Source organism: Myodes glareolus, chromosome 14 (assembly GCF_982192425.1).
Source record: "Myodes glareolus chromosome 14, mMyoGla1.1, whole genome shotgun sequence".
Classification (NCBI taxonomy): domain Eukaryota; kingdom Metazoa; phylum Chordata; class Mammalia; order Rodentia; family Cricetidae; genus Myodes; species Myodes glareolus.
In genome coordinates, this window is record NC_142039.1 from 38,921,514 (window position 1) to 38,934,246 (window position 12,733).

General features: G+C 42.6%; 1 protein-coding gene across 1 annotated transcript in view; it reads left to right on the plus strand.

Annotated features, from left to right (window-relative positions):
* Positions 1-12,733, plus strand: part of Aoah (acyloxyacyl hydrolase) — a 196,278-nt gene that overhangs the window by 176,168 nt on the left and 7,377 nt on the right. The window contains exons 19-20 of the mRNA XM_087896443.1: positions 1,942-2,038; positions 9,579-9,655. Coding sequence (XP_087752569.1) covers positions 1,942-2,038; positions 9,579-9,655 — 174 coding nt within the window. The remainder of the gene's footprint in view (positions 1-1,941; positions 2,039-9,578; positions 9,656-12,733) is intronic.

Consider the following 12,733-nt stretch of genomic DNA (forward strand, 5'->3'; position numbering starts at 1 on the left):
CCTCTCCAGAAGGGCATATGTGTCTCATGCATGAACCCATATACACACACAGCTGGAAAAATAAGGCAATGAACTGGGGAGCTGAGGAAGATAAGCCTTATGTGTGACCGGGTGCTCAGAGAGGATCACGTCACATGTCTCAAAGAATTCATTTCCCAAACAAAAATCTTATACTTCGTTCATAGGTTGTAAATTATCTTTATAAGAATTAATGAAACTTATTTTTTTTTGTTTTTTATTTTTGAGACAAGCCTGGATATGTGACCCAGGCTTGCTCTGAAAACAGGAAATTTTCTTTCTTGCTTCAGTTTTCCAGGTACTGAGAAAGCAGGCATGGTCTACCAGCTACAAATTTTGTTAATATAATTTTATTGTAAAGAACTTGCAAATTAAAAAAATATACAGTCTGATAAAAAATTTTTAAAACCTAAAATGCATAAAAATCTACTAAGAACAGCAACAAAAATTGGATTGTAGTCAGCTGTGATGGTATACACTGGGAGATTATGCTCCAGAGGCACAGCTGTGATGGTATACACTGGGAGTTTATGCTCCAGAGGCAGGGCAGGAGGATAGCAAGTTTGAGGGCTGAGCTACAACTTTTAGCGCTAGGAAGAGGACTTGATAGCTAAGAGCATTCGCTGCACAAGTTTGAGAGCTTGAGTTCAAATTGCCAGCGCATACATAAGAAGCTGGTCATGGCTGCACACATGGCTGTCACTACAGTGTTGTGGGGGACAGAGACAAGACAGCCAGCCCAGCTCCAGGCTCAGTAAGAGAACCCGTGTCATGGTAATAAAGCAGAGAGTGACAGAGTGACTCAACCTTCTTCTCTGATCTCAATGACTGTGTGTGACACACACACATGCACACACACATGTGCAAGAACACCTGCACACACACACACACACACACACACACACACACACACATGTTTAGGCTGGGAAGATAGCTCAATCAGTCAGTGAAGTGCTTGCCATGTAATCACAGGAGCCAAAGTTTAGTCCCCAGTACCCAAGTGAAAAAATGGAATAGAATGCTGGGGAGGTGGCCGGGAGCATCCCTAGGTTCACTAGCCATCCAGACAACCTAACCAAATAAGCAAGTCCAGGCTAATGAGAGTTCCTATCTCCAAAACCAAGGTGGATGGATCCTAAGCAGTAATGTCTGAGGCCGTCTTTTGGCATTTATACACATGTATACACATCTGCACACATACCTACATACGTGCGTGCACATACAGAGAAGACAATCATCCATGTATCAGTATGTGAGTGTCTATTATCACTTCCATAGGTATCTTAGGGTTTTGCCTACTAGATTGAGAATACTCATACAAATTCCAATGTTCTTAATTTGTTTCTCCACATTACAATAGCAGAACTATTTTTGCAATGTCCAACATATGAATGTGGCAGGATTTATTCCACCCATGTGTACAGTTGGACACATGGTTGTTTCCAGTTTTTCACCATGATGAATAACAAGATATGTGTTGTGTGGTGTCTCTGTTTCCTATATCAAGCTCCTCTAAAATACATTCTTCATGTTAAGGATTTGATCAGTATAACCAAGCTCTTGTCTAGAGCCATGAAACTAACCTATGTTTTCATTCATTCACCCTGACATTCAGTATTATCAAATTTGTTCATCTCATCTTTGTCAAATTCATGTAGGAATAGTAGAATCTTATTACTTTAATTAACACTGGTTTGATTCTACTTTAATTTGCACTGGTTTGATTCCTAATGAATAGTAACGTTTTTCATATGTTCATTGGTCATTTGCGCATGAATACCCTTTAATGTGCAGAGCTGTTTTCTGCTGATGGCTTGGAGATAGGAAAGTGGAGTGGTGTGTGAAAGATCAATTTCCTTCTCTGCCTGAACTATCTCATGAAAGTCAAAGGTTTCATGGAATTCTTTGTTTCCTTGTATTCAGAGAGCAGAACAACTTTCCAATACACTGAAAAAAATGGCAGCCACCGAGACATTCACAAACTTCAATCTTTTCTACATGGATTTTGCCTTCCACGAAGGTAAGTCGCTAGTTTTTGTCTTGACAGGAGGCAAGCCCAGCAGCTGCAGTGTGGGGCTGTGTTACACAGTGCATGGAGCAGAATAGGCAGGGCGACCCCCGCCTATCTCACATGACGACTCTGAGCACTGAGAAAAGATAAAGCAGGAGGTGCTGGCTGGCGTATTGAGAAGCAATGCCACCTCCTCACTTCCCCATCATTCTAGAGCCTCTGAATCAGCAGGACCAGTGGCTGGCTGGGAAGAGTTGGAGCTGGAAGTCCCTACTCTAAAGGACTCAGCTAGCAATTCTCGCCAGATTAGCAATGCCTTGTGCTGGAAATAGATGTGACAGATGTGAAGAGTGAGGCCACGCCTCCTGCGGTAGAGTGCTCACTACCTAGAAGAAGCCTGGACTTGAAACTAAGCAGAAGCTCTTAGCGAGAGCTTAAAAAAAAAAAAAATCCTTCTAGAAGTAAACCATGTCCCAACTCTCTGTAAAGAATATTTTTTGATAGCATTCCAACTAAACATGGGAGCCACTGACAAAAGACCACACAAACTCAGGCTTGCTTACTAGACTCACTGGTTCATCCTTTACATCTTGACTCTCTTTAAAAATTACTTCTTGTTTGTAATCCTCCCAAGATTCATTTTCATTGTTAAGCAATTTTTCTGCATGAGAAAAGGCCCTGTTGATTGACTGCCAGCTGAGATGATGCTAATGTAAGGCTTCAGTATGTGCAGCCGAGGGAAGATTCCACATCGCTGTCCCTCAACCCTAGCCCCCCAGCCCAGGCATCTGGAACGCAGCAGATGGCCGTCATGAATTATTGAATACTACATTAGCTGACATGGTTTGCATTGCAGACTGGAGGACTGCAGCTCTGAACATCCTTTCAACAAGATTGATCAGGCTTTACTAGATTTCCTGCCTACATGACACTCGGCTCTCTCATGGGGAGAGACATTTTGATAAATAAGCTCTCATTAAAATGCAGAGTTAAAGACTTATTAATGAATTCTTGATGTAAACAAATGCACCACCAAGTGATCTTTGATCGTTACCAACCTCAAATGTGAGTAAAGTTATTAAAAATCTAATAATGTCTTACATTCATGTGGGACATTATTTTATTGTCCAGAATGATTTCTACAACTGTCATTCATTATCTCTAGTGCTACAGACACTTCACTGGGCATCTCCAACTCCAAAATCTCCAAGCGGGGATTCCCTTTTAAATGTTTTATTAGCATATCTTGATTATACATAATAATGGCTTCATTTTGAACATGCACATAATGTATTTCAATCATACTCACCTCCTGCTACCATCTCTTGTCCTCCTCCTACACCCATTAACACCTTCCACTTCCCAGCTAGTCCCCCTTGACTTTCATATCTCTGGGTCTATGTAGGGCATGGTGTGTTTTATTGGTGTTATTTATAGGTACTTGTGTGGGAATATTTTTCAGGAGCATATGCACCGTGCCAACGGCTACACACTGAAGAAAATGTCTGTCTCCTTCATCAACTATATCCACATCTTAGTAGCAAATCCCTTACTTGGAAATTCCTGTCAACAATGAGAAAAATTTCCTGTTTTATAATTTCTCTCCCAGTTCTTAAAAACAAGTGTGAAGATTCAGTTTTGCCAGCTTCCTCTTGCCCATCTGAAGTTATTGAGCACCCAAGCAGGGAAGACACATGGGCATAGGAAAGGGAGAGTGGAGGGAGAGGGTAGCATTCTGGGTCTTTCCTGTATCAATGCCTCATAAAGCATTTACTGGCTATAGACTTCCATGTCTTCTTCTGAAAAGACTAGGTTTTGTATCTCCCGTTCGGGAACTATTATAATGTCTCAACTTGTGACCAAGTTAAGAAATTTTAAACCTGAAATCCTAGCATTTATCATAGTACACAGAACAATCTTTCACTCCAGACCCATCTCCGGGGATAACCTCTCATCTTAAAAATCATGGCAGCCTATTAACTTGGTAATCTGTCCCTAGTGCTTATAACTTGCTATTATAAGAAGAGCCCAGAATTTATAAGCATGTTCTTATCTCAGTTCAGACATAGATCATAGGACTGTAGAATAGCAAAGACAGGATAACCATTAGCTGGCATCATTCTCCGGCTTGTCGTCATTGTGGGTAAAGCACCCCCTACATTCTTCCACTTAAGTATTCTCTTTCAGAGTCCTTACCCCCTCCCATCATCATTCATACCTGAGGAAATATTTCCACAAGTCCCCTGAGGAAGCTACGGTGTAAATGCAGCTCATTATTACCCAGGTCTCCTTTCATCAGAAATAAAAACCCAGTAGAGGTGTTTATTAAACCTGCGGTCTGGAGCCCTATGAAAATTGCCCTAGTCTCCACACTGCATTAGAGCTGAGTACCGCACCGCAAATGTCCTCCTTTTTCATCACACAATCTCATATCCCTGTGACAGAGAAAATTGGAGCTGAGCATCCCTGACACTTGGAGGTAGGCACAAGACCTATTTGCTCTCTTCTCTGACAGCCTGGGTCCAGCACTGAAAGGTGATGGCTCCTTCTGTCATTTGTCATTTGCTGACTCATTCTCCAACTGCTTATGAACTAAGCAGAAGTAGAAAATCTGCCTCCAAGACATATCAACTTGAGCCTTGTGCATCCTTTTCCTTTCTCCCCCACCTTCCCAGTGGTGGAAAAAGGAAAATGCATCTTGACTGATAAGGTCATTTTCACACTGACAGCTTAAATGTACCTCCTGCTGCCCCTGGCTTCAAAGACAGCCCAGCTGTAGTAAACTTATGCTTTCTCCCCGTATGTCTGCAAAAGCAGTCAGTGACTTCATGGTGCTGATCAGAATGCAGATTTCTGTTTTAAGTATATGCTAGTTTTACTATTCATCAAAGCAAGAGCTACCACATGACCTATAAATCTTTCTCCACTGCTTCTGTGGCTCTCTGAAAAGATGGCCGTGAGTAGAATTTTTCTGACTAACGGATAAAGAAAATATATTATACACCAAATCCCAACAGATGTTCCATGATCATTCAAAAAGCTTAATTTAGTTCTTCCAAAACACAAATAGGAGGTCCTGATGAGAGGACTGTGTTGGTAAAGTGCCTGCCACACAAGCATGAGGACCTGAGTTCAGATCCCCAGACTCCACATAGAAATGGGGGTACCGTGGAACATGTCTACAATCCTACCACTGAGCAGATCCCTGAAACTCTCTTGCCAGACATCCCAGACAACTTGATGAGCTCCTGGTTCAGTGAGAAATTTTGTCTCGAAAACTAATATATCAAGCAACTGAGGAAAAAGTTCAACATCTACCTCTTGCCTTCACACACACACACACACACACACACACACACACACACACGAACATGTGGATGCCCATTTATAAACACACACAAAAACAAGTGGGAAAGACTAATCCGCCATGTTGTCCTTGACTGGGCCTCTTCTTGAGGCCATATTTGCTGTTGCCTTTCTCCTAAAAACAGAATCTTGTCCTGAAACTGTCACAAGGAATCATTCCATCTAGTAATAGTCAAGGTACACATAAAACCTATATCTTACCTGTGAGTAACTTACCCTTAAATTTTATATCCCTAGTGGCCACTTCTGTGTGGCAATCAGTACCTTGGAAGAAACAATAATTGTATGAAAAAAAATTGTTTTCCCTGTGGATTGACTGATTGCATACTTGGTGACTCTGTGTCATGTTTTTTTTTAATATTAACAATTATTTCATATGTCAAATCAGTTATTTTGAAGGCTGGACTCTGCCTACTATGCATCTACTATGATGCAAAGTTGAGTCCAAGTTTGAAAGCATGGATAAGCTTCCCAAAAGGGAGGAATACATCATTATTAGTGATACCATTTAGAATTGTCTGAGTAATGCCGGGCGGTGGTGGTGCACACCAGATAGAGGCAGGCAGATCCCTGTGAGTTCGAGGCCAGCCTGGTCTACAAGAGCTAGTTCCAGGACAGGCACCAAAAACTATGGAGAAACCCTGTCTCAAAAATAAAAAAAAAAAAAGAATTGTCTGAGTATAGTGATAATGGGAAGAACTCCTTGCCTGGAGTAGCAATGCAATGATAAAGCCTTTGTTCAATGAACATGGGCCATGGGCTCCAGTTTCCTCATTGCCTGCCACACAGAAGAAAACAGCTCCTTCCTCCCCACATTACATCCATGCTTCGTGGCACAATGTAGCAAATAAATATCCTCCTCCTTTTCTTTTATACTTCACTGCTGTGCTTCCTTTTCATAATCGCCACAAGTGTAGAATTGCTTAGACCATTTAAAAAATAGTTATCAATTCTGATGATTGAATTTTATCTGTCTGTTCTATGGAGAGAGACATCTACGTCTCTCCATTCCTTTGGGGGCCATAGAAACTCAAATTACAATGGTAATATTTTAGAACAATTTTAAACTTTGGAGTTAACACTGAACCAGGCTGAAAGAAACTCCTACATAAGCAACTCTGACCCCTTTAACACAAGAATCCTAGCAATGGCTCCCTCAAGGAATTCTATCCTAGCAACGGCTCCCTCAAAGAACTCTATCCTAGCAATGGCTCCCTCAAGGAACTCTATCTTGACTTAAACCATTTTTTAAACATTTTTTTAACATTTTTTTAACTCACATTTGCCTTCCACTGTGAAGTTTTCTTGCCTCCCAATCACTGCAATTCTATTGTAGATTTTCTTCTGACCACTGAAGGCACAAGTTTTGTTGTTGTTGTCTTTCACTTGAAACACGTGTGATTTATTGTACATAAATTACTCGTTAATAACACTTGTTAAAAAGGAGCTGTGAAGGACTCGTATGTCAGCTGTTGACAGTATTTTCAGAGCTGGTTTACAAACTGCACTAAAATTAGTCTCATTAGTTTTAGTTACATCGCTTCATTCTGTGTCAAATATTTTCATTAGTATAATCCAACCGTACATTGTAGTGGGTGGAGATGTGCATCTTGGCTGAGCTTGTCACGCCACCTTCTCTGCAAATGTGGAAAGTCTAGAAGTTCTGTGTGAGGCTTCCTATTCCCGGACACCAGAGAAGCCATGGAGATTTAGGTCAAGTTCACGACTTGTTATGTATTTCCTTAATACCAAAGGACTCTGACTCGCGACTTTCCTCATCCACCTGCAGTTTCCCAGCAGACTCTATCTGAGGAAGTCGTGGGGCCATGAGAGAAGTGAAAGGTACACAAGAGAATGGAAGCAAAATCACTTCTGAGGTCTCGAGGACTAGAGGCTGAGGTCCATACCAGTTGGAATCCCTGCCCCACCCCATCCTTGTCAATGTTTGTGTCAGAGACCTCTGTTGGAGTGCAATGAGAGAGGAGAATGGCTACCATAGAAATATAAAGAGCTCTCAAGGGTCCATAGGTGTGACCTCAGCTCTGCATATACAGAAACTCTTAAAATTTCTGTGCTCTTCATAACACATAATCTGTTGAATATTCAGACTGAAGGTGAGTTTGATAGACAATCAACATAAAGCTAGCAAATTGAAAAAAAAAACAGTTCCCAGGAAAGGGCAGAAAACTAGCTCATCCCCTACTGGACAAGAGGAATGTGAAGAGCCTGAAGCAAGTGTGAATGGTTTGCACATCACATGAGCAGGCAGAGAGGGGCATCTCTGAGCAGGTGGAGTCAGCCCTGTGTTTGGGAAAGGGACCCGGAGCCCACAGGAGTCTCAGCATGACATGCAAAGAAATTTAGAGTAATTGGAATTGAACCAAAAACAAAAAACCTGATTCCAAGGTTGTGTGCCCAAAAATGTCCAAACAGGCAGGCAACTGGAAACAGGGGCAGGACAGCTTCCTGCGGCCACTCACTTTAACTGTCAAAGGTAGGAAACAAACTGTTGAGATGTGCAATCTGGTTTAGAAGAACCAACTGAGCTTCTTCATAATAGTGAGTGCACTTCCTCATCAGGGCAACTCTTAGCTTTTCAGCAAAGGACAAATCCATACCAGTCCTCAGGGGGGAGAAAGAACCCTTCTTTACCAGCAGAAAGTAATTTGAGGTTCCATATGGGGAACACACCAAACAATGGCACAGTGGACAATTCATTGAGAGTCTTCCAAGAGGTGCAAATGCTACTTACCAACAGCAGCTTCTTCTAAGAACCACCAATTAATCCCAGGAGTGAACTCTGAAAGTGAAAGGAGCTAGTGCTTGGGATGTAGGGGCAGGAGGATCGTGAGTTCAAGGCCATCCTTGTATATCTAGCAAGTTAGAAACCAATCCAAGCTATATAAGAACCTGACTCAAAAATAGACAAAAAAGAAAAAGAACCATCTATCACCTTGTTCAGGAATAAGCTAAGTGGGTCATCCGCATGATATTTTCCCACTGAATTCTGACAAGGGAAACATTATTTGCCACTTTGGGGACAAAGGTTGGCAAGTAAGAAAGGATGGCATCTCAGCAGTCATTGCAAAAGCAACAGAGGATTGATTCAGCCTTGTGCCAGTGACTTTACCAGACAGTGCCTCCATCCTTCCCCGGGGTAAGGGGAAGAAAAGGACACAGTCCTGGAGGTTGAGGAAACTTGAAGAAACGGGTGGAGAGCACAATTGGAATCATAACTGCACTGCAGACTTTGATGCATGCTAGGAAAGTGGGGTGTTCTGCTGGAAGCAGAAGTCTCGAATGGTTCCCTCTGAAGGCTCTTTAGGGACCGCAATTTCTGTGAGGAATTCTTATTGGCTTTGTGCTATTACAACATAGAATTAATTGTACTGCTGCCGTGGAGGAACTGACATGCTTAGTCTTTTATCCCTGGTGAAGGACAGTTTTATTACTTTTCATCACTTTGGGGCTCATAATATTTTCTCTGTAGCCATGCTCTCTCTAAATGCAGTGTTGAGATAATTTTATGCAATTATATTTCTGACAAGCTGTATGATTGTGCTTGGTGATTGCTTGGCATACGTAGGCAGTGTCTGCAAATGGCAGCACGTGAGAGGAGGTATTAGCAAAAAGTCATCTTCACTTCTGCAAAGAGACCTGTCCTACCACACGAGGGAAAGATCAGACGGACGTAAATGGTTGTTGCACATTTTAACCCTCACTCGACTTCCCCTGCCCGCCCTAACACACAGGCCACATTCACACCGTATTTTCACACATGCTCTTTTTAACTTAGAAAACAAATCACACAGTGGGGAGATTATGGCTGTTCTGAAAACTCCCAGCCCAAGGCAACAGCTCAGAAGGAGCCATGATGGGGTAAAATAAGGGCTAGAGGACTGGAGAGATAACTCAGTGGTTAAGAGTACTCACTGTTCTTCCAGAAGGCCAGGGTTCAATTCCCAGCACCCACAGGGCAACTCACCGCCATTTGCAACCCAGGGATCTGAAACCCTCTTCTTGTCTCCATGGGTACCAAGTAGCACACCGACATGCATGTAGGCAAAACATCCATACACCAGAATGAAAGAAAAGAGCAGGGGAGACTGGATGACACCACACGAGCTCCTTATCCTTGGCATCAAGAAACTCATCTGTAACCCTCCAACTGTGTGTTTTTCAGTCATAGAGGAGTGGCAGAAAAGAGGTGGCCAGCCGTGGCAGCTTATTGAACCCGTGGATGGATTCCACCCCAATGAGGTGAGTGTTGCCACATGGTGGTGGCTGAGGCTACCCACTTGGTTTTTTAAAATACATGCATGCATTCATATGTTGGTGTTTATCCTAGTTTATTCCCAGAAGTATTTTTAGATTGTGTGAACACATATGTAACATAGAAAATTCAGTAAAATAATGTGAAAGTCAAAAAGAAAGTAAAATAAGATACAGAATTTACCAGGGTCTCTGATGTGGTTTCTAAGGTTCATAAAATATGTGGAGGGCAATCCTGAGGAACTGTTCCAGGAGAGCCTGCTCAGGGCTCCCTAGTGGCCAATGAGAAAAGAGCCATCAGCCATGCCTTACGTAAAAAGAAAAGTCAACACCTAGAAAAAAAAAGTGATTGCAAAATATGATCAAAATACATCATACACATGTATGAAATTCTCAAAAAATGTATTATACTTAAAATAGTAATAATCTCAAGGATTCCTGAACGTGAGATGTGTGAGAAACATTGTGTGAGTCTCTCTAGAAAGAACACCGTGAGAGAACTATGCTTCAGCCATGGCCTGCAGGAAGAGCCATTCCTCCTCTCCGAATTCAAGCAGTGCTAGGAAGGGACTGTGCCCTGGTTTCTTTACACCTCATGGGAGCTGAGGGCTGGGGCTTAGCCACGCTTGTCCCACTCCCCTCCCGTTATTCGGCATTCAGACAGCGAAGCTCCACTTTTATCTGCCCCATATACTTGACTCGCTTGTGACATTTCTATTTTAGAAAGAGAAGAAAGCATAAGGGAGTTCTTGTGACATTTGGAAATCCTGAAAGCTGGTTTTCCACCTGGTGGGGTAGCCATATGCCTGAGGCAGTGCTCTGCCACCGTAGGCACCTGACCCTGCTTTGGTCAGTGCGGAATGGCGACCACCAGGCCCCCACCCCCTGGCTGAGTGCAGGAAGTGTCAGGTGCCCGTGAGAACTTGAATGGAATTCATCTTCCCCAGCCCTGGGCTCAGCAATTGTCCATGGGCATGGTGAAAAATTACCTCAAAAGAAAAGAAAAAAAAGAAAGGCGTGCCTAATGGGTGAAAGGCAATGAAGACGTCAATACATGGTAAACTTGAAGGAGAAGATTAAATATCCACCTCACTGTTTAAAACAACCAATTTTTAAAAATCCTAGTAATACACTCAGAATATTGAATTTCTGTGTGTCAGATAAATGAGTTGTTCAGAGAATTATTGGCTAGAAACTAGTATTTGGGATCTGGCTTCACAAAAATGATTCCATATATATATATATATATATATATATATATATATATATATATGTATGTATATGTATGTATATAAATGATTCCATATATATTCCATATATATATGGAGAGAGAGAGGGAGAGAGAGAGAGAGAGAGAGAGAGAGAGAGAGAGAGAGAGAGAGAATAATGTGAAACTCCATCCCCTTCTTTAGAAGAGGTATCCTTCTAAAACACCCTTCCTCGGGTTCCCTAGGCTTCTGGGATCAAATGACCCTTCCTGCCTCAGCACCTAGTCAGAACTAAAGACAGTTGGGATACTTCCTCCCACTGAGGTAGGAGTTCTTGAGCTCCTCTTGGCACAACAGAAGTCTGATTCTGTAGAGGATGGAGGCATAAGAAGATGGCCAGCTATGGCATCACCTGAAACCAAACACAAAGAAGATTCTTAAAGCTCAAAGAGTTTTGTTTTGTCCCTCGGGATATATGTGTTTTCGGTTTCAAATATCAACCCGCCCCTGTCTGACTCTTACAATAATTTTAAAGTTCAAGGTCTACCAAATTGGGAGCCTATGCTGGAGTGTGTATGCTTTACATACAATTGGTTATAGAATCAGATTCCTAATGCCTAATATGTCCCATAGTCTTAACATGATTCCTGTATAGTGTGTTCCACAATGTGTGAGTGAGTGGTGAGTGACTGAACATGACATACCCATGTTTAAAGTGGGCAGCAGTGGGCCACCATGCTCAAACCCTCCTACCTATCAAACATATTGAGCTGAAAAGTCCAGGTTGACAACTTGCCATCCAGTAGTATGTGTTGAGTGCCTGCCCAACTGTCAAAACTCAAAAATGAACAGAAAATCCGTTTCACTGTTTAAGATTATAGCATACAGTAGGAGAGAGACGGGAAATAAATAAATATAATGTGGTAACTCTAAGTGTGCAAGCAAGAATGATGGGCTGGGAAGGTGGCAGAAGATGATGTTAGGAAAGGGTGTCTGGAGGACGTGACATCAGAACTAAGACCACGACCGACAAAGGGAATGAAGAGGCAGGGAAAGGCTGCAGAAGTGTTTCGAGCATCAGAAACAGCACAAGCAAAGGTCTGAAGCTACAGAAAGCTGAGAATGCTGGAGGGTCCACATGCTTCAGTGAAGCTCAAACTGAGAGAGGTGTGTGGGATGGAGAGGAAAGAAGAGGGCCTCCGAAGCAGATCCTAGCAAGCCTGCATGGGGTTTCCCTTTTTACATGAAGAATGAGGCCAGTGATTGTTTCCTAGCCAGAAATCAGACTTATATTCCTAAAAGGTAACCACAACAGGGCTGGGCTGTAGCTCAGCAATACAGAACCCGTCTGGAATGGTTGAGGTCCTAGATTTGACGCCCTCACCACATCTGTATCTGTTCCTCTTGTCCTTGTCTATAGCCACAGCCTCAGTGTCGAGATGGACAACTCTTAGGTGAAGGTAACTGGAAAAAGTAAAAAGAAATTAAGTCAAGCAGCGAAAATATGTTACACAGAACCAGGGCAACATAGCCTGTGGACACAACATAGCTCAGCCTTGTGAAACATTAGCTTGAGAGTCGCTGAAGTTACAGCATCTGAAGAGTCACTTAGAGCATCACTGGGTCCCAAATCAGACAGCGGGAAATGGACAGCATGGCATTCACCAGCCCTAGTTCCCCTCAGGTCCACCTCAACCATGTGTCAATATCTTTGGTGCCTCTAGCCTTGGAAGCCCCATCCAAACCACACTCCCTGCAAAACAATGTCCTTCTAGCCCCATCCTGGTAATTACTCAAAGCCTGCTCTTCAAACTCACGGGGACCATCTGACTCTCCAGAGCCACCGTGTTAAAGAAGT